The sequence below is a fragment of the Hirundo rustica genome, chromosome 2 (genome assembly GCF_015227805.2).
Source record: "Hirundo rustica isolate bHirRus1 chromosome 2, bHirRus1.pri.v3, whole genome shotgun sequence".
Classification (NCBI taxonomy): Eukaryota; Metazoa; Chordata; class Aves; order Passeriformes; family Hirundinidae; genus Hirundo; species Hirundo rustica.
In genome coordinates, this window is record NC_053451.1 from 28,578,718 (window position 1) to 28,599,686 (window position 20,969).

The 20,969-nt window shown below is 52.8% G+C and overlaps 2 protein-coding genes across 3 annotated transcripts; one reads left to right on the top strand and one right to left on the bottom strand.

The window, feature by feature from the left end:
- Positions 1-1,907: 1,907 nt before the first annotated feature.
- Positions 1,908-11,429, bottom strand: MLF2 (myeloid leukemia factor 2). 2 transcript variants are annotated; one of them, XM_040056039.2, is made up of 9 exons: positions 11,371-11,429; positions 8,257-8,330; positions 6,355-6,481; positions 5,851-5,886; positions 4,365-4,418; positions 3,835-3,960; positions 3,340-3,499; positions 3,022-3,262; positions 1,908-2,497 (listed from the first exon to the last, which is right to left on the bottom strand). In XM_040056039.2, the coding sequence occupies exons 2-8, from the start codon at positions 8,304-8,306 to the stop codon at positions 3,084-3,086; spliced, it is 732 nt and encodes a 243-aa protein (XP_039911973.1). In that variant the 5' UTR covers positions 8,307-8,330; positions 11,371-11,429; the 3' UTR covers positions 1,908-2,497; positions 3,022-3,083. The 2 variants fall into 2 exon arrangements, with proteins under 2 accessions (XP_039911973.1, XP_039911972.1); XM_040056038.2 differs by lacking the exon at positions 11,371-11,429 and adding an exon at positions 8,507-8,600.
- A 4,256-nt stretch (positions 11,430-15,685) lies between these two features.
- PTMS (parathymosin) lies at positions 15,686-19,556 on the top strand. Its single transcript, XM_040057165.2, has 5 exons — positions 15,686-16,100; positions 16,904-16,975; positions 17,700-17,781; positions 17,929-17,993; positions 18,609-19,556. The coding sequence occupies exons 1-5, from the start codon at positions 16,053-16,055 to the stop codon at positions 18,657-18,659; spliced, it is 318 nt and encodes a 105-aa protein (XP_039913099.1). The 5' UTR covers positions 15,686-16,052; the 3' UTR covers positions 18,660-19,556.
- Positions 19,557-20,969: the final 1,413 nt, after the last annotated feature.

Sequence of the window (20,969 nt, forward strand, 5' to 3'; positions counted from 1 at the left end):
AGGATGACTTGGAACCATGCCCTGCCCCTCTGAAATAAATAGTTTGATTTTTGTGTTGAGAACATCCAACCTTCTCCTTCTCCATCTTGCTGGCACAGCTGTCAGAGACATTTCAGAAATGGAAGAGTCTCATCCCAGCCTATCCCATGCCCTGATACAGGAGGTAGAGTGCTTTTAAGGGGAAACCATTTGAAACTGCAACTAATAGGAAAATATTAACCCCAGGTAGGTGCGTTCCCTTCTTTGGAAAAAGCCCTCCTGCTTTCTGAAGTCAGAAGTTCATGTACCATGTCAGCCTGGGACAAGCAAAGGGGTCACCCTCTCAATATGCTTCCCCTGCTTCCTCGTTTGGGATCTCTAAAACCCTGGGCTCCTGTCTTAACACAAAGCTCTCCTCTCACTGAGCTCCTTTTCCATATTCCTAGCCCACCAGTGCCTGGAGAAGGCTGAGACCTTGGGAATGGCTGTACAGCAGGTAGCAAGGCTCAGGCAGCCAGGTAAATCACCCTCCCACTGCGGAGTGGAACAGCACGCAAGGGTCCTGCGTAAATCCGTAAACACGACAGCACCCAACAGGGAGCAAAGGCAGAATCCAGATAAAAGGATTTGGGATTAGATCAAGATTAGGAAATCCGTGTCCAAAGGGGAATGGATTCTCATGATCAAAGGTCAGTGTTAATCCCCGCCACCATCGTGGCCACTTTCCTGTTCTCCATCTCAGACGTTGCCTAAAATCTGGCCAGGGCCTGGCAGCTGGTTACTGCCACCATCTCCATGCTGTGAGCACGTCTCTGAGCTCAGCTGGTTCTTCACTGGATCAAAACACCAGGTGCCACATCTTGCACTGGCTCAAGACTGCCAGAGATAAGGGCTGCTGTTGTTGCAGTCCCTTCTTTCCCAGTCTGGAAACTCCAAGATGACTTCCACGGAACCTCTCCCAAGCCCTGCTTTTGTCTGCGTAGCTCCTCCTTCAGCCTTGCTCTCTTCAGGGCTTGCCATGACTATGACACCTCCAGAAAGTCACTCCACTGCCAGGGACAGCAGGCTGCCGTCTTTGAAGTCCTTTCCAAACCATTCTATGACTCCTACTGGGGTTTGCCATGGGACGGAACAGCACGGGGAAGCGGGGACAGAGCTTGCCACGAGACACGGCTCTGTTCTGCACTTCCTTGAAGGGTGGAACACGTACAAACTCTGCCCTGAGCTTCCACAGGGTGGATGCTGCATCCTTTTCTCAGGGCAGGACAGTCAGTCCCCAGCAAGGTGTGTCCCTTTGTTAATACCCACACGTACAACAGAGGGATACACCGCAAGATCCCAGCACACCACTTCCAAGGCTAAGGCATTAATTGATTTCCTGCCTCCTGTTCCAAATAGAACTGATGAAAAGGTTTGTGTAAGGGTGTGTGCCAGAATGAAACTGGCCAAGAACTCAGGAGATTGTCCCTGGTCCCATATCCTTAATGCCTCTCAATTTTCACCTAATACTGAAGAAGTTAAGAAAAGGTCATTCATAACGTCAGCCACGGTTGCAGTGATATAATAAGAAAATAATGGAAGTATTCCCTGTCTGTGCAGGAATCCCAGAGGCCCAATTCAGGGCTGCACAGCTGACCAGGCAGCAAGAAAGACCAACCAATTTCCCTTGAGTGCACAGCAAAACTAGCAATTAGAGGGCATTTTTTGCAAATGGTGAGTTCTCGAGTCTTCTTTCACACCTTCCATGTTGAGCATCATCTCACTCTGTGACTACACAGGAAGGCCATCAGGCTATTTTCTGTAAGAAAACAAAGCCTTAGAATTTAACACCAAGTTTCTCCTCAGCAATTTTCCCAGGATGTGAAAGAGGTTACTTAATTCCACAGCAGGCACGATTAGGTCAGCTGAAGGTAAAGACTGATCCACCATTTTTCTTTACAGTTTGTTTCTTTATTCAGTAAACATCTAGTTACAAGTTTCACAAATTAAAAAAGTGGGGGAGCTGACTGAAGAGGGGTCGGGGGGCCCACAGGCTGATCCAGCTTTTGTTCTGCTCCTCCCTTCTCCAACGCACACATCCTTCTGCTTCTCCACAGACGCACCAAGGAGCAGCAGGAGAACTGAACCCTCTGTCCCGGTGAGGGGACTGACGGGGTTCTAGCAGAATTCCCTCATATTCCTGTCACAGGGGTCTAAACACAAACTTCAGAACCAGCCCAACCCAGCACAGAAAGAGTGGAAAGGATGGAAGAGGCAAGGTGGCAGCTCCTCATGTCCAGCACTACTGGCAGAAAGAACAGAGCCAAGGGACAGCAGAGAGGGAATGGGCAATTAATGTGTTCCTTGCACATCAGTGAGATTCCCCATGCCCCACTGCAGCACCCAAATGGGGTGAAAAAGAGCAATGCAGAAGATTAGTTGCTTTGTTTCAATTCTTAAGTGGGAGGGAGGTTAATACTAAATTAGAGGAGGGTCCAAGTGGTGCTTTGAAGGGGCTTCAGAGTTTCACTGGCTGTACCTGGGAGGAAAGGAAACAGGAGACATGAAAAGAATAAGTGGTGCCCAGAAAGCAGAAGACAGATAAAGACATGTTTAAACCTGACGTCTAGACACCAAAAAAAGAGGAAAATGTCCCCTTTCAAGCACTAGATCACATCCTAGTGAGCCCTATTCAAAGCACAGGAGAGCAGACACCAGCATTTACGTATAATTCAAACTGGATGGACAGCAAATGGTCTCTAAGTTCTACACAATGACAATATAAACACTCCACAGATTGCAATCCTACATCATGTCATACTATTTCAGCCATCAGCTCAAGCTGACACCACGGGTCTTTTGTTCATGACAAAGCTGACTTAAACAGCTTCCATCTTCCCGTTCAGCACAGCATCTTCTCAAAATTCACACCCTCCCCTGCTCCCTAAAAGCGGGAAAACCCCTTTGCAACCGAAACTTCAAAATAATGCAAGATTAGTGCAAAGAAATGTCTAAGAGGCAACCACACAGCGGAAGACAGGGAAGCAACTTGTTAAGACTTACAAGGGCGTGTAGGTAGATTTGGGGGTGGCCACGCTGCACCCCCCACAAGGTCCGCTCCGAGTTCACCAGTCGTATCGGCGGGACTGTCTGGAGGGAGAATCCTCAGGGCCCTGGATCGCGAGACGAGTCCCTTCAGCCCGCCGGCCAGCGCTGCCGTCGTGACGCCGGTAATCCAGGCCCCGCTGCGGCCGGAACCGCGACGTCTCTCGCCGCCACTCGTCGTCAAACGCGGCCGCGTCACCTGCGCGGGACACAACAAGGCTCGGGTGAGGAGGCGACGCCTGGCTTTCCTGGGAGGAGGACGTGGGCGCTACTCACTTTCATCCATGTTGATGTAGTCCTGCCTCTCCTCCTGGTCACCCGTGCGATGGTTCCGGGATCGCTGCATGATGTGGGCCCTCTCCCTGATGTGGTGTCCAATTGACATCTGTTCCAAGCCGCTGTCCGAGTCCCTCACGGTTCGTCTCGTCTCACGGATCTGGGGGGCAGATTCCCACGCGGAATCAACATTTTCATTCCTTCTCCCAGCCCCCTAAGGCACCCCGATTCCCGCCTCTGGTATTCCAGCCAGACTGCACTGCCACCGCTCCCAGGACATCAGACGCAACGTTCCGAAGGGGGAAGAATGGATTCCCCGCAGCCAGCACTTCCCATTTCCTCCCAGGGGCCCTTGGCGCGGTTCAGTGAGTTGTGAGAGCACAATGTGCTCCTCAAACTGCAGCTGACTGCGAAGCCAGAGTGCTGCGGGTGGCCACCCACAAAGGCACCGAAGGAAGCCACCCTCTCCCAGCAAAGCCACCGCCTTCTCCTTACCCCACCAGGTGCTGAACGCATCTCCGAGGTCTCCTGATAGACTTTGGGGCCATCGCCCAGGTTGGAATAAGAGATGACGGTTGAGGAGGTAAATGTCTGGCAGTTAGCACCACTTGTCATATGCTCCTGCACGAAGGAATGGGGAGTAGTGGAAAGAAGGGATAGGAGGAAGAAGAGATGGCATTTAATTCTCTCTGTACGATGAAGTAAGAAGAAGATACAATATGAAGAATATAACCCCCATGGACCCATTTTTCTGGAGAACACATCTTCCTGTTAAATTAATACTTATTTCCTGCTAAACAAGTCCACCCCCACACCTCCTTCCTCACCCCTCTGCTCTCCCTGCACTCGGGAACAAGCTCTGTCACTGACTCCCAGTGATGAAGCAAAGCTTACAGCCTCTGCCACCTTGGCAGGTGTGGCTCAGTCCATCCCAAGCAGCACAGCACGGTGAGAGGCATTAGAGGGATGGCAGAAGCACACTCAGCACTCCCCTCAATACAGAACGGTTCATGGAGGGCTCTTACCATGTTTCCAATCATGTCGTTCATCATCCCAAACATATCCATAAAGCCACCTGCCTGATAAAAGGGAAAAGATAACACAAGAGTAGTCAGTCTGGGAAGAGACACAAGGAAAGAACAACAAACCATCTGCAAAAAAACCTGCTGCCTAAAAAGAAAAATCTTGATTTTCCACATTCTTTGAGTAGTGCAGAAAAAAAAAACAAACAGAATTTGGGGTTGCTCTTCTCTCCATTCCCTCATGTTGCATTGCCCAATGTTCTGACGAAGGTTGTTCTTTTAGTTTGGATCCAACTGCTGATGCACCGGGATTTGTGAGCCTGGGGACTCAGCAAAGTTAGGAGAAGAAATCTCAGCATATGTTCTAACAGTGATCTTAAGAAACTTTCCACTGATTGTTTTCTTTCTAGCATAACAAAATATTTGCTTATTTTCCCCTACAAACACCTGCCTTTTCCATCCTGTGAACTTGAATGCTGCAGTAACACCCTGGGCCAGCAGGTCTCACAGGTTAATTGTGCAATATGTAAACAAAATTACAATGTCAGTTCAAACTTGCTGATTTCTTTTTTTTTTTTTTTTGTTTCCCCAAGTAGCCTCTTGTTCTCGTTTCCAGCAGAGCAGTGCTCACACACAACGTTATTATACTTTGAAGTCTATGTGTTTGTAGTCTTATTAACCTTCCTCTGAGCTACAAAAATTCTGGGACGCTAAAGTCTCTTTCATTGAGGCAATTCTGCAGAACAAGACAGCCAAAGCTGCTGGATCTGGAATAACCTATTTCCACTGTATTATTTCGGTGGAAGACGGAGATCAGCACGCTCCAAGCGTGGCGTTCTCACGTACACACAGCCATTCTCATCCCAGCCCTGTTTTCATGGAATATTCTGCTGGCTTCTCCAGCTGCCACCACTGGCAAAGGAGGTGCAATAATCCCCTCTGCCTACTGATGGCCAAGTCCTTTCCCTGCATCCTCACAGCTCCTCCATTACCTCCAGATCTGCAGCTTCTTTTCAGACATATGAGGTTATTAACGGACTACCTGCTCTTCCCAGATATTAACTGTCCCAATTCCCATGAAATATGGTGCTGTAACAGCTTTATGGCTTTCCTCTGGTCAAGGTGCAAATACAACTTCCCCATATACAAAGAGACTCTCTGTTCAAAAACAGCTCACGGACAGGATTAAAACATTAGAGGGGAAACAAGGTAAAGGCCTGAAGTCATAAAGCAACTCAGTGAAAGGTCCAAGACAAAACCAGATGCTTCCAGTTTCAGTTCAATACCCTCTTCCCTATTCCATTTACTATAAATCTAAAGCTCATCCTGGTCCCCTCAGTCTTTCCCATCCTCCCTACCTCGTAGAATAGCTGCTCATGCTCACAGATGGTTACATTTTAGCACTGGTTGCACAGAGTGCTGATGAATCTCAGGATGGCGCCACTACTTGAAAAGCCTCTAATCTGACCCAGAAAAACAGAAAACTTACCATGCCGAGCATCCCAAAGGGTGAAACGGCTCCTGCCTGCCAGGAGAACAGAAAAACAGAACAGAGAATGACTTTGCAACAGCCAAACACTAGATCCTCATCAGAACACACTAATCCTTCTCAGAAACAGAACTGGGAACACTCAGGCTCTACAAACAGATCAAGAGAGCGACCCATGGATTCCTGGGGATTCAGTATCACTGCTAAACAACCAGACAAGAGGTGATGCTCCTAAATTTCCCCCCATTATTTGAATTCACATCCATGAGACACAACACACGTTTATTCCCTTCCTCCCATCCAGCCTAGAACGCAGTTGCATTCAACACCTAAATATAATGGAGGGGGGGTAAAGAGAAGGACCAGAACTCCTCTGCCTAAGGAGATTTATTCTGCACCCACCCCCTCTGTGGAGGAGAGGGGTGTGCCCAGCCCAGGAAGGGTGGGAGATAGAAACTAACAGATCAGTTTGAGAAATTCTAGCCTGTACTCAGCCCCCGTTACCTGCATCCTGCGGCCAGCTTGGCGAGCCCCAGGCGTGGTCCCGTCCGTGATGCCAAGGAGCGGCCCGAACCCGAAACTCCCAGACAGCATGCGGTTCATGTGCTGCCGGTGGATGGCAAAAGGATCCCTTTTGGAGAGGTGCAGAGAACAACGGTGAGGACAAAACCCCATATAATCCACTCCTCCCAGCTCTGAGGTTTTTTTTTTTTTTTACACAACTGTACATTCCTTCCCAAGATGAAAATTCAGAATCCTGGGAAGTCTGTGTTGGCTATGGTGATTCCTGGGGCTGGAAGGGACCTCTGGATCCCATCACATTTCTTGTGATAGAAGGTTCCATACCACAGAAGCCTTCTCAGGTACTAATTTCTGTCTGCTCAGAGGCAGGTTGGTGTTCTGCTTCCAGTACTGCTGTGGAGCCAAGTATGGCCAAGGCCACGCCTCAACCTCACTGCTCTAATATCTTTTGTAGGGAGGTGCAGGAAGACCCTCCTGGCTGCAAAGTGAGAGCTACACTTAACGGCACCAGTGAGCGGGAGATCCTACATACCGTCCTCTCACCCCTCCATGTACACGGACACAAACAGTGAAATGCAAGACTGGAACCTCCAGAATGGACTGCATGGCCTGACACTCCTCTGCCCTCCAGGGCATGAGACCACATACAGCTTTTCCAGATTTGAGGGAGAAAGGGAACAATAACTGGGATCCCTAACTGGTTTTCCTTTCTTTTGCAGCCTCCACTTTGAGGGCTGCACGCGTTGGTGAAGCAAGAGGAGGAAAAGGAAGTTAAGGATAAACAGTCACAATTAAAAACTTCTGGAAAATACCATAGCTTTTTTCCTGCACATCCTACAGTCTGCAATTATCCCTCTTGAGCATTAATGACCTCGACAGCACAGACTATTCCTGAGATCACAGAGGAACCCACTACAAACCAATACTTTTCTGTCTCTACTGGAAATGCTTCCCGTAATAAAAGCTAGACTCATACCTACCATGTTAATGAGAACACATTGTCATTCGGTGACTAACTGGGACATCAAGGTCTCCTCTCCTGCTAATTTGCTCAGAGCTGATAAAATTCTGGCTTACTACCGATTTAATAAGGAAAAAATGGACTATTCTTCTACATGCATAAATTTCACCACATTTCTAGTAGTCTCTTTTTTAATATAATCAAATTCCTCCTGTATTACAGTCTATTCCTTATCCACTTTGGCAAGGGCTGCCAACTTAGTGTCACTGCCAAAATTTATCAATAGCATCCAATTTCTGTACTGAGGACGGAAACAAAAACATTCAGTGAAAGGAATCCCAGGAAGAGTTCTTGGGACCTTTGTTAGATTTCGATACTTGTGTTTCAAAACTACTCGTTGTCTTCTCTTTACTTTGTTCCTCACAAATTGTCAACTGTTTCAGCAGCCTTCTCCAGCTCCATTAATGACTTCCTGTGCAGTACAGCAATAAACACTGGACAGAGCAGCAGATTTTATCTATCTTAACTGCAACCGTACTTAGCATAAGAAAAAAAAAAAAATCCTTGCGCAAAGAAAAAGATTAGTTATTCCAGCCCTCTCTTCCTCTCAGACAGCTGCGATGCCTTTTGGCCTACTTTATTACGCTTTCCTCCAAGACCACGCTCCAACACCGCAGGGACGAGACCGACACGATCCCTGTTACCGGCCGCCCCTCCGGAGGATGTTTGTGTTTGTCCCCAGAGAGCTGCGCTGCAGCGGCGCTCCCCGGGCCCGGCCGGCCCCTGCCCGCCCGGCGGGACACGGGGGCAGCGCACACGTCCCCGGGGACGATCCGTGCCGCAGCCCTCCCTCCCTCCCTCCCTCCCTCCCTCCCTCGCTGCCTGCCGCCGATCCCCCCGGCAGGATGCCCACCCCGACTCACATAGCGAACATGGGGTCCTCCGGCTCGCCATCCCTCATCAGCCGGAACATGCTTCCCTCGCTCGGGGGCGGCCTCTGCGGAGGGGAGAGGGCGGTGAGCGCAGCCGGGGCCGAGGGCGGGGAGGGGCGGAGCGGCGGAACCGGCCCCCCCGCCCCGCCGCCAGCCGGGGCAGGTGATGCCAGCGCTGCCCCCCCGCCCTCTGTCCCGGTCCCGGCCCCGGCCCGCCCGCCGCGCCCCTGCCCAGCCGTGCCTGCCGGTGTCGGCGGTCCCGGTTCGGCGCAGCCCGAGCCCCCGGGCCGCTCACGCCTCCGCGCCCATCGCGCCCCGGACCGCGCTGCCTCCGCCCCGCCCGCGCCGCGCATGCGCGCCCGCCCCGGGGGAGGGCGCGGGCCCGGCGGGGCGGGGCGGCGCGGCACAGCGCCCCCCGGCGGCCCCGCGGGCGGCGCCCCCGGCCCGCTCTGCCCGCCCGGGAGAGGGAACGGGAGGATGCGGTGATAGCGGAGGGACCGGGCAGGCCACATCGCTCCGCACAGCTTCCTCACCGCGGGCAGCGCGGGGACAGGCACTGGCCCCTTCTCTCTGCGGACCAGTGACAGGGCCCGTGGGAATGGCCTGGAGCTGTGACAGGGGAGGTCGAGGCTGGGTATCAGGAATAGGTTTTTCACCCAGGGGGTGGCTGGGCGCTGGGACAGGCTCCCCAGAAAAGCAGCCACAGCACCGAGCCTGATAAGAGTTCAAGATGTGTTTGGACAACACCCTCAAGCACATGGTGTGACCCTTGGTAATGGTCCTGTGCAGGGCCAGGAGCTGGACTCGATGATCCTGATGGGTCCATTCTCAGAACTCAGAATATTCTGTGATTCTGTGGTAACCCCTGTGGCTCGTGTCCAGTTGGCTCCCAGCCAGAGTCCACAGCGATGCCTGGCTGCTGCAGAGGCAGCACTTATCCCAGGCTTCCTGCACGGCATGGGCATGTACGAGGCACCCACAGAGCTGCTGGGCTGTGCTGAGCACATGGACAGTGTGTGCACACAGTGCTCTGCTGGCAGAGGCAGGGAGGATATTTTGAAAGCCAGCTGTGGGTCATCACTGATCCTGGAGAGCCACTGGAACTCACAGGCGAAGCGTAGGTACTTGTGTGCACCTACGACAGAGGTGGGGAATCTCCAGAAAGCAGGGGGATGACACCTCTGTCACCATCTCTGGGGAATGCTGGTTGCCTTCAGCTACCGCCAGCTCCACTGGATTACAGGGAAGAGAGCAGACTGACTCATCCCAGCTCCAGCTCAGGGCACGCTTCCTCACCGGTGCTTCTCTTGACTATTCATCCGGCCCACCATGTGCAGGAGCCAGACTGGACCCGTGCCAGAGGACTGGAAATAGCAGGTTGCAAGAAGTGGTTGAGAAATCGAGCTCCTGAGTTGTGGCAGGAGCCATGTCCTTGGATTTCGGAGTCTGACAGAGGAAAATGACCCAGTAGCATGCTTTACGTGTGGAATGCATAGAGGACTTGGCAATACTTCTTGCTACAGCAGGTCTAAACTGCTTGGTATTGAGAAAGAAGACCTCTCACGGGAGGCCTGTGCCTGTGTGCACGCAGAAGGCTCTTCAGAAGTCCCTTCTGTACACAATAATTGCGTTCTGGAGAGGCTGAAACCAAAATGCCCACAACAGGGGAACTATCAACAACACAATGGTGCAGGATCATGAGGTGGACACAAGTCCTATGGGCAGAGCACGGGCTAAGCAGGGCCAAACCTCTCAGAGGGAGGTTGTTCATAAGTGAGCTGCTGAAACAGCCTCCTGTCACCAGCTCAGAGCTCATCTGTGAGTGCTGAAGTTCACACAAAGCCCTTGCTGGCGCTGTCTCAGCCTCTCTGATGCTGCTTCTGCAAACCTGAATCATCCTTCAGAGACCTCCAGTCTGGAAAGCCTTTCCTGTCTGGTGTGTTTTCCTTTTGCTCTGAGGCTCTCTTGGTGTTTGATTGGAGTGTGGAGCTGACCTCAGGTGTCAGGATGCAAAGGAAGGTAAAGAGCTTCTAGTGCAGAAATGTAAACATTTCTTTGGTGTTTTGTTTGGTTTTTTTCCTTCTTTTCCCCAGATCTGGGATGAAATAAATTGCTGTCCCCTTGATACCAGTGATCCTCCCACTCCTGCAATGTCCCAGAGATGGTAGGGCTCTCTCAGTTTTTCCAAATTATAAGTCAGGCACTGCTGTCTTCAAAGACAGAGGGAAAAGGAACAGAAAAGAGTCTGGAACAAACACTGCTTTGCAGCTCCTCTTTCCGTCCCTAATGCCGCTCCTCCGCAAGCGCAAACCAAGGGCTGCGTTTGTGAGACTGGGGGCTGATGCTGTGGCTCTCCCTGGGTATTTCTGCAGCCTTATAGGGAGTCCTTACACCTGATGGACACCTTACCAAAGGCTGCATTTCCGGGGCCACTGCCACTTCAGCAAACCTTGAGGGAGCCTTGCTTGCAGAGAAGTCACGCTGGTGGCAAACGCTGCGTGAAACCCTGGAAGGAGGAATTGGAACGGCAACCTTTTTGTGGAATGTGGACAAGGCCGCACTTCCGCGGAATGCAGGATGTGATGCTGCAGCGTTCGTAGCCGAGGTTTCTGCCCAGCACTCGCCACGTTATGCCCGATGTGCTCCAAGGGGATGCCCATTTGCTGGGTCACAATAACGAGCGACGTGCGGCTTGTGAATGAAGAGCAAGGCTCCCATCTTGCTCCTCTCACGCTCTCTATTCAGGCCGCTTCTCTTTTCACCATGAATAAAAGCCATTACGTCTCCCCGTTTCCTCTCCTTTCTTCTTTTTTCCCTTCGAGCCGCCCAGGTTGTGCCGCGGGAAGGGGCGGGCGCAGGCGCTGGGCGGGCGGCCCGGAGGAGGCCGGCGAGGGCAGGAGGGAGAGCGGTGAATGGCGCCGCTGCCCTCAGGCTCCGCCTCGCCGCCGCCGGCTGCTGCCCGCCGCCCCCACCCCCCCCAGGCCTCCCCGGCGCCCTCACGGCTCGGCCGGCCCGGGGAAAGCGAACCGAGCCTCACGTGGGGAAGGTAAATAAAGGGCACGGCGAGAAACCGTGCCTTGTTACCTGCTGCTGGCACGGACCTACCGAGCAGCTGGGCCGGGAAGGCAGAAACAGCTTCGTGACGCGCCCGAATGTTCCAGGGGCCCCGTGGACGCCTGAAAGACAAAGAAATCCTCGTTACCAGAAGTCGGAGCTCCCCACAGCCATTTCCTCATTGGTTCCCTTCATCTGTGCCTCTTACGTAATGCTCGCCCAACAACTAAGTCTGACCTCAGATGAAGGGCGCCCTGAGTGAAAGACAGCTCTGATTTGATCCTCAAGTGTGACAATTCGTATTTGGGATGCTACAGCCAGCTTGTGGTGGCTGCAGCTTGCGTTGCGTGGCAGCGATTACTTTCAGAATATTTTGCTCGTGTTAAGAGTGTGTCTGTCACGCTGTGAGTGAGAACCACGACCTCCATCTGTGCTACGTTAGCAAAGAGAGGCTCACAAAAAATCACGATTGAAAACATCCCTCCCCTTTCCAGTCTTCTGACAGGCTGTGTCACCCCTCGTCATTCGCTTCTACTCCTCTTGCTTCCTCTCCTTGTGTTACCTGCCCTGTTCCCCAGCCCTCCTGCAGGGCTTATTTAAATATGCTGCCTCTCAGGAAGCCATTTCCCAACGCAAAGTTGGCCGGTGGTTAAATTCTTGAGTATTTCCTCTTAACTTCAGTATACGGCATCGCGAAAGAAGAACAAAGCGGATTATCTGCCGGGATTTTTAATGGACGTTGTACAGAAAGATGAACAGCGTGGGTTAAATACGTAAATGCATTCAAACACATTCCCTCTGCACATTGAGATTTTTTGCTGGTTTTGCTGTAAGTGAAAGGACAGATGTTCTCCGTTTCTGGATTTATGTAAATCTAAGAAAATTTAATGCAAATGCAAATTCTTCTGCTCTTTTGTTATTCAGCAAACAGTTTGGAAGAGATTTGGAACCACTTAGGAGTTAGCTCAGTAAATATAATTCTTAAAATACCCAGTTATTGTGTTTTGCTTTTGCTCAGAAAATGGCTCGTAGTTACTTAGTTCAGCCTTCAAAATAAACACAGAAATCACCATCCCCTCTGCCCACATCAGAACACAGTGACAGGACTAGCAAGGTAATAGAACAAAATGCATAAATAATTGCTTCTAGGTGCATTCACCCCGCATTTTCTGGGCACAGAAAAAATAGATACCACGCATGAAAGCCCAAACACATCTCAACCACGTGCTCACGTATGATGGCACACGCCTGCAAGCTCAACACACGCCTCAATAGAGAAGTTCCATACTTTCTACACTCACAAAAGAATGTAACAGAGGGAAAATATCCCCTCTGTACACAAACGAGCATGTACATGCACACATCTACATAAACACCAAGCACAAGCAGGGTACGGCACCAAAATTGTGACACTGTACGGAGAAAATGACATTCCCATTGTTGTCTGGGCTGCAGGCAGACACGGACAGTGTCTGTTCCACACAATGATTTGTTATGTAACTTCTGCACCTCCCTCATTTTGTCTAAGGACATAAGTCCCCGAAAAGGATGGAATATATTCTGCTGAGTTGGCAAAGCCACTACAGACAAAGACTACAGAACATACTGAGCAGGGACTGGCATCTGCAGAGCGCACAATGAGCGGTACTTGCGTTTGCAACAAAGGGGAAAGCACAGATGGGAGAGAGGAGCAGAGAAAAGCTGCAGATCGATCTGGCAGGCGAAATGCAGAGTGGCACAGATTAGGTGGAGGAGCAGAAGTCACAGGGAAGAGCTAGGTGAGACAGTCAGTGGATACCTTCAGGGCTTGAGGGAAGCAGCTGCACACTAGAAGCCCAGGGAATCTCACCGACACGAGCCAAAGGGCAAGAAGAGTCAGAATGCAGAAACAGGCATGTCACAAGGAATGAAGAAGAATTTCACGTTGGATTTAAGGGGAAAAGCATAGTTGATACAATTATGCAGGGCAAAATGGGACACGTGAAAAACACCACAGGAGGGGTTGTGAGATGAATTTTATACGTAAGATACAGGATGTTACAAAGAGAAGCCAAGGAGAGGGCGATGGGAAGAGTGCTGCCAAGAACACAGGTAGGAGACAAATGCCAAGAAGCAGCAGATGAGGTAAAAATTGCAAAGGAGATATTGTGGGGAGCATGGAAGGGACAATGTGAGGTTGCACACTGCAAGTGCTGGGCAGGAAAGGAGAGATCGCTGCTGCCATGCCAGTTTGTAGTGCTGACCAAACAGCTCCATCCCACAGGTTGCTGGAAACAAGCTCCCCTAGCACAAACAGGTGTTTGTCTATTTGCATCCATGAGTGCACAGTCTGTGTCAACACGGAGCTTTGGGCACGGGAAACATCTCTGAACATAATCCTTTGCTTTCTCCCCTCTAGGATGTTGTGTCAAGGCCTGTTTGTGCTCTAATGTGAGGATGTCTTTGCCAAGGGATATGTGTCAATGTAATTTCGTGTTTTCAGTAGTTGAGTGTGTAAAGGAAAACGATGAAATCCTGGATTGGTGAGAACAGCAGAGCAATGATCCACGCACCTTCTGACAAGCAGAAGCAGAGATGAAAAGCATTTGGCCACTCTGTAGATTTTTTTTTGGGGGGGGGGTCATATTTTTAGGTATACATGTAGAAATTAAGATTTTCTTCTTGCAAAAGAGAAGGATGAAAGAGGGATACTTGAACCAAACCAGGGCTGGAATGCTGATAACCAGCTAGACCTGAGAAATTGGCCAGATGGGTTTTGTGAAACAGGAGGGGAAAAAATTCAGTGCACGCATCTTCATAATTTGGTTTATTCTGGTACTCGTCTAAATCTGTGTGTCTGAGTTACAGGACTGTTTTTTGGGGCAGGCACTCTGCACTGTGTGTAGCTGGGAAGAACGTTAATTAGTCAGATCATTAGAGAAGCAGCTGTAGCTGTGGAGGAGATGAGATGACAAGGTGGGGACCTTCTACCTCCCTATTACACAATTTATAATTTATCCAGTTTCTTTCATACTCTCCTTCAGGAGATATGTACTCAGTGCCCTCTGTTCCACAAACACCGACGGGTTTTGCTGTTAAACGCTCGAACTGAGACACATTCGATTAAACTCAAAAGCATCAGCTCTAAATCCTGACTTTGCACAGAGGCTGAGTTTGTATCTAAAAGACAAGAAGGGCTTGTGTACCTTGGTGCATTTTTCAACCAGACAGATTAATAACCTTGCCTTGTACCTGCGAGAATGACTGAGTACACGTGCACACCCATATGTGCTCATGTGCACGCTGAGTTCTGTATGCAGGTAGGCCTGCAAATGCGTGCAGTTTTGTTTTCTTTTTTCTCTTGTATGAGCCTGTGATTAAGAGCAGGACAATACAAACCTTCTGGGAAAGGTGAAGGGAATTTAGTCATCCCAGTCTGCTCAAGCTGATAAACAACGGGCTAAAGCGCAGCTACAGGAACATCTGTTTCGTTAGCAACAAATCCCTGCAGCTGCAAGTCACCACCTGCAGTTCCGCAGGAAGGACCTTTGGCTAAAAGGAGACTCGGAGTTGAGCGGCGATCCTTCCCGGCCCGGAGGAAGGCACCCACAGAGGGTCGGCCACAGCCTGTGCTCGAGGCAGGCGGGCGGCAGGGGTCAGCGCTGCACGCCGTGCGCTGCCCGGCCGGCAGCCCGGAGCGGGCGGTCCGTGCCGGGCGAGCAGGAGCCGAGCCCAGCGGAACGATGCCCGCGCCCTCGCGCGCCTTCCCGCCATCCCACGTGCCAGCGGCCGCTCTCGCCTCGCACTGCACCAAACGGCCCCGCGCCCCCGGCCGCCGCCAGCCAATGGGAAACCTGTTGCCAGGCAGAGAGCTCATTTGAATGGCCCAATCAGGCGGCCCAGCCCCAGCCCCTCCTTATATGGGGACCGGGGGATGCGATCGCTAATCCGCTCCCCCCCTCCGCCACTGCCCCGCCCACTCCCTCCGCGAAGCACCGCCCACCCCCTGCCCGAGGCCCCGCCCGCTCCCTCCGCCGCGCGCAGAGCGCGGGAAAAGCGCCCAGCGCCGGGCGGGCAGGCGGGGGCGGAAAGTGGGGAGGGAAGAAGGGGAGGGGCGGGAGGAGCCCCGCCGCCGGGAGCGCTTCCAGCGGGAGGAAGGGCGGGCAGCTGGAGTGGAAAATTCCAGGCAGGAGGCCGCGTGTCGCCAGCGCTGCCCTCCCACACGGCCCCGCAGCGCCGCTTCTCGCCTCCTCCGGATTCCTCCCGGAGAGCCAGCCAGCCTGTACGGGCGGCACCCCGGGCGTGCAGCGGGCAGAGGGCCCGGCTCCCCTCCCTGGACGCCGCGCGTCGGAGCCGCAGCACCTCGGCGCGGAGCGGGGCTCTCGGCTGGCCTCGACGGGGCCGTGCGGCGCCTTGCGGGGACCCGCGGTGCGCCTCCGCTGCCGGGCGGCCGCGGCTGAACGCACATTGTTCTAGCGGGCCGTCCCTCTCTCCTCCCTCCTCCGCCTCCCGTCCCTCTCTCCTCCCTCCCCAGGTCCCTCCTTCCCTCGTCACCGGCGCTGTATAAATCTCCTGCCCCGGCGGATCCCCCCACCGCGGGAGACCCTGGTACTTTGGCCCCCGGGGCGGGATCCTGCCGCCGCCTGCGGACCGCTGGGACTTTGCGCTCCGGCCGCTGACCCCTCCTCGCTCTCTTCCCTCCCTCCCTCGCACGGTTCCCACCGGTCTCTTCCCTTCGCAACCGGGGGGCCAGGATGTCGGAAAAACGCGTCGAGGAAGCACCGGCGGAGCTGAGCGCTAAGGTGAGACACCTCCCTCCCCACCCGCTCCCCTCTTCCCATCCTCGCAACCGGCCGCGCTCCCCACGGGAGGGGAGGGAACGGGCTCGGCGTGGGGAAGAAAGGGGGGAGGGGGCGGCCTGAGGGCTCCGTGAGGCGCCCTGGCGGCGGGGGGCGCGCGCGCGGCCCCTCGCGCGCCGCCCGGCCAATGGGGGGGCGGGGGCGGGCCGGAGGTGGGGGGGAGCCCGAGGGCCCTCGCGCCCCCCGCCCCGCCCCCGCCCCCCATTGGCCGGGCGGCGCGAGCGCGCGCTGGGTTCGGCTCCGCTCGGAGCCGGGGGGGGGCGCGGGGCGGGGGGGGGGGGGGGGGGGAGCGGTGTCACGGCGGAGCAGGAGGAAAGTTGTGTGGACACAAAGCGCGGGCCCTCGGATGGCGGGGGAAGGAGGAGGGAGGGGTGGAATGGAGGGAGAGAGAGGTCCGGAAACGCCTCGATCCTACGGACAAGGTTGCCTTTTTTTTTTTTTTTTTTTTTTTTTTTTTTTTTTTTTTTTTTTTTTTTTTTTTAATATAAATCGTTAAAACTCTTCCGTGCCGCTTCTGGTTTCCGCACGCGTGTGCGGGCTAAAAGTAGCTCTGACGCGCGATCGCTGCTGTTTTCCTTTGTCAGGCGGGCGGATTTAACGCCTAATATGTCTCCTCGCCCGCTATTCCGCCTCTCCTCCAAGCCTTCTTTGTTTAGGCATCCCCGTCTTTTATTGCCGCTGACCGCCGGAATGTTGTTGGTTTTCCTTCCCCCCCCCCCTCCCCCCGCACCTCATTTCATATATAGGAAAGGAAAGAAAAGAAGGAAAAACTCGAAGAGAAGGCAGTCCACAAAGAAAAGAAGAAGGAGATAGTAGAGGTGAGGCCCTTCTCAGAGACAGATCTGGTGGCGTCGGGGAGGTTTTTGTGTTCGCTGTGGGGTGACGAATATGAAAGGAATACGGGAGATTAGTAAAGAGGGCAGGCCAAGGGAGCTCTGGCATAGAGGGAAAGGGAGAGTGAGCCCTTAGGTAATTGTGGAGAATGAGCCTTGAAGGACTTAGTGTAGTCAGCAGAGCCCATCTGGGAGAAAAAAGGTCAAAGAAGCGGATGGAGCCAAGAACAAGTGGGAGAATGTGGAACGGGAGATGCAGTCCTGAGCCCACTGAGGTTTCCTGAGGCGCACAAGGAGCGCGTGTTGGAGAAGGTGTGGGGAGGAACAGCGACGAAACACACAGATTGATGGAGGTCGGGAGGGATCTGGAAGCAGATGTACCATGAGCCTTGGCTAAGTCATTAGCCTGTAATCAAGGAGACGCCTTGGTTGTTGGGAGGGATGGCGGCAGCTCATCAGGATGTAGGCTCATGGGAGACAAGGAGCTTCGTGTTGTTGGGGATGGACTGGAAGGATTGGCTTTGTGGAGGAAGGCTGGTTGGGAGGAGTGTTCAGCAGGGGTGGTGGTGGGAACAACGGTGTCGGAGTAACAGTGCACTCAATGCACACCTGAAGTGGCTGAAGCTCTGGAAATGATGCTCGTAGCAAAGAGCACGTGGAAATGTCGTCTTGGCACCAGCTTCTGCTCTGACCAATTTGTTTCGTTCAGGATGAGGAGAACGGAGCTGATGAGGATGATGAAGAGAATCCTGATGATGTGGATGAAGAAGAAGGTGGTGATGAGGATGAAGGTAGGGAAAACTGAAGGAATAGGAGGCTGCAGAGGAATAGAGGATTGTGGGGGGAAATTCCTCCTCTGAGCCCTCTTGACTGAGATTACATTCCCTTAAAAGCTGCTTCAGTTTAACCCATGATTTTCCTTTCTTGCTTGTGCTTAGAAGCAGATGAGAATGGGCAAGAGCAGGATGGCCACGCAGAGAAACGATCTGCAGAGGAGGAGGAGGTGAGTAGTAGTGTGAGAATAATGGTGGGGAGATGAAAGGAAGCTACTTGCTGTTTGTTGATCAAATCCATGTGGATGCTGCTGCTGAGAATTTCAAATTGGCCTCGAGTCTCATTGCTTCAGCAGCAGACGGGTAAACAAATCTGATGTTGCAAGGGGATAGTAAATCACTGTACGCTCCTTGTAGGATCCAGGTCCTTCCACCAGCAGTCACGGTGCTGAGTTAAGTGAGAGAGAGTCAGGGTGCTGGAGGTTGTGCTTGGCGATGACCTCTGAACTACCTCTGTCTTCTGGGCTTCATGCCAGGAGATGGACTTGTAAGGGTGGACCCTGGGGTCTGTCTGGGGTGGTGTGAGCCTCAGCTTTGTGCACCTCCTGGAGGCAGCAGCATGGATTTGGTGTGCCTCTGAATGGAACTGTCCACATCTTAACTACAACCAACACAACAGCTGTGTCAGGCGCTCCAGGGTGCTTTGGAGGGGTGTGGATTTAGGGTGGGCTTAACAGAGATTCCCATATGGAGGAAAGAGTAGTGGTAAAGGATTTTGTGGAGAAGTTATGTACCTTGGGGTGGTGACTGATGGTAACTCTTTCTTCTCCCCATGGCTGATGCAGGATGAAGTGGATCCAAAGAGACAGAAGACAGAAAACGGCTCTTCAGCTTGAGTCCTCCCCTCCCATCTCCCCTGTTCCGTCCATCTCTCCTCCTCCATTCCAGCCTGTGCTTGCACTGCCCGTTAGCCTCTGGCTTCACACAATCTCAGATGAGGAAAGATTAGAAATGCTCTCAAATGGGAAAGACAGCAGTTCCCTTCTCACCCAAAGACCTAACCCGTCCATGACATCCCCCAGCTGAAATTATCCCAGTCCCCTTCATCCCATCAGTGCACCCCACTTACCAGTGCTCCTCTTCCCTCAAGAATCTCATGGTTTCCTGGGCACACAACCTTGCCAGGCGCTTCACGTGGCAAAGCACCTCCCGTCCTCTTGTCACCTGCCCGCCTGTTTTTGTCACTGGTATGAGATTCTTGAGAGCTCCTGCTCCCCAGCCCTGCTGCCAGAGCTCCTCCCTGAGCCAGGAGGTGCGGGCACAGATCTCATGGTGCGTTCCCCAGTCCTAGGCCTCTTCTCATCCGCTTTCCCGCTGAACCCTGAGAGACAAAGACAAAAGAATATTACAAGCAAATAATGGTTCTATTAAGCGACACACGGAGACGAGATTTATTTTAAGCTTTTACTTTTTTTTCAAAGTTTACATGACAGCAAGCTGGCCCTCGTGAATTTTTCGGAAGATAAGGGTTGCTTTTATATATGAATTTCATCTGAGCTGTGTATTTTTTTAATTTGGAGGCTTTTTTAAAACAAATCAAAAGAAACAATTGGGGACCAAACTTTGATTTCCATTTTTTTCCCTTCAGATTTTCTTGTGACCATTTTTTGTAAATTAAAGGCAATATAGCCACAGCATTTTCTATGGCACAGACATCACGAGGATGATAGATATAAATATATATATTGTTTTCAACAAGCACTGTAAATAAAAGCGTTTAAAAATATTTCAAACCGCTGGCGTGGATGGCTGTGTCTTCACATCCTGCGGGGGTCGGTGGGAGTTGGCTTGTGGGAAGAGGGGGTGGCTCTCCCTGCGGTGGGCGGAGAGGGGAGCCGGAGGCTGATCAAAGGGCATCTGTTGGTTATTTAAGGGCCCCTTGGGGCAGCGTATTTGGGTCCTGCTCCCCCTGTCACGCTGCAGCTTACAGCGAGGGCACGGCACAAACACAGGGCAAAGCGCCAGGGCTGTCCTGAATCTCTTGGAGCTGCTGTTGTTCCTCAGCGCTGGGCAGCAGGGGTTGGGAAAGGGAAACCAAGCTGTAGCTGCTGGCTGCAGCCCGGTGTTGCTGTCACCTTACGCTGCCCCGTGGCCCCCTGCCCTGGCTGGCTTCGGCTGTGACTCACAGCCCCAGCCGCAGAGACCGGGGAGCCTTTCTGAGAGACAAGAGCTTCAGTGCTTTGTCCCACCAGCTGCCTTGGGGAGAGCTGTCAAGCGTTTGTCTTTTTATCCGTGCAGACCTTTAAAGCTGCCGTTCGTGTTTTTTTTTCTTTTTAAACTCGTACTTTGGCAGCCGCGCAACGAGCCACCGGGAGCCGTAAATAATACCGAGTTTTGTGAGCGCCTCAGCGGCTTTGTGCTTGTCCGACTGCAGCAGCGGATCAGACACCGGCAGCGCGAACACGCGCTCGTCTCCAGAGGGGCAAAGCATCCGCTGTCATTTTCTCCAAACGCCGGCGTCGGGCTGCAGGGCTGCACAGAGGGACGAGGCTGCGGCCTAGGCCCCGCTGCCCGTGGGTGTCTCTGGCTGGGATCACGCTGCACCTCGCCCCGGCACCCATTCCTCACGGAGCTGCCGGCAGCTGGAGCCACAGCCAGCTTGGGCACCTTCCCCCGAGAGCCGTGCTCCCGGAGCAGGTCGCTGCTGCCTGGGAGTGACCTGCAACACCCCTTCCTGCTCCCACCTTGGGCGCTGGGATCAGCGGGCTGCTCCGGCCTGCGCCTGCCTCCGAGTGCGCTGTTGCAATTTGGTGTTCCCAGCATTGCTCCAATTATGATAATTACAGATTCTAGTCTCTGTTCCAGATTTGGGTAAGTCCTCAGGACTTCCCCAAACTTTCTGCTCGGCAGCCAGCATTTACTGCTCGGTACTGAAGAAAAATTATCAGCGGATGATACAATCTCTGCACAGGCAGATTACAGTTTTCATACTTCCTCCCCACCACCACTGCAGTGCCTGGCTAGGGGGAGTTAAGAGCCTTCTAGCCAATGAGAAATTGTGGAAGCATAATTCCATCTCTGCTTCCTGTGTGGATGCAACACCAGTACTACTGGCTCTATCCAGGCAGTCCTCCAGACTGAAGTGGGGCAGCAGCTGATTGTTAGGCCAGTGCTGTGAGCAGTGTGAGCAGCCACCCTTCCTCTCC

Coding starts and splice junctions, on each gene's coding strand:
- MLF2 (XM_040056039.2), bottom strand. CDS start 8,306: ATGTTCCGGCTGATGAGGGATGGCGAGCCGGAGGACCCCATGTTCGCT. Junction 4,419..5,850: donor CCTTTGGGATGCTCGGCATG/GTAAGTTTTCTG, acceptor CCCTTTTATCAG/GCAGGTGGCTTTATGGATAT. Junction 3,961..4,364: donor ACGACATGATTGGAAACATG/GTAAGAGCCCTC, acceptor TCCTTCGTGCAG/GAGCATATGACAAGTGGTGC.
- PTMS (XM_040057165.2), top strand. CDS start 16,053: ATGTCGGAAAAACGCGTCGAGGAAGCACCGGCGGAGCTGAGCGCTAAG. Junction 16,976..17,699: donor AGAAGAAGGAGATAGTAGAG/GTGAGGCCCTTC, acceptor TGTTTCGTTCAG/GATGAGGAGAACGGAGCTGA. Junction 17,782..17,928: donor AGGTGGTGATGAGGATGAAG/GTAGGGAAAACT, acceptor GCTTGTGCTTAG/AAGCAGATGAGAATGGGCAA.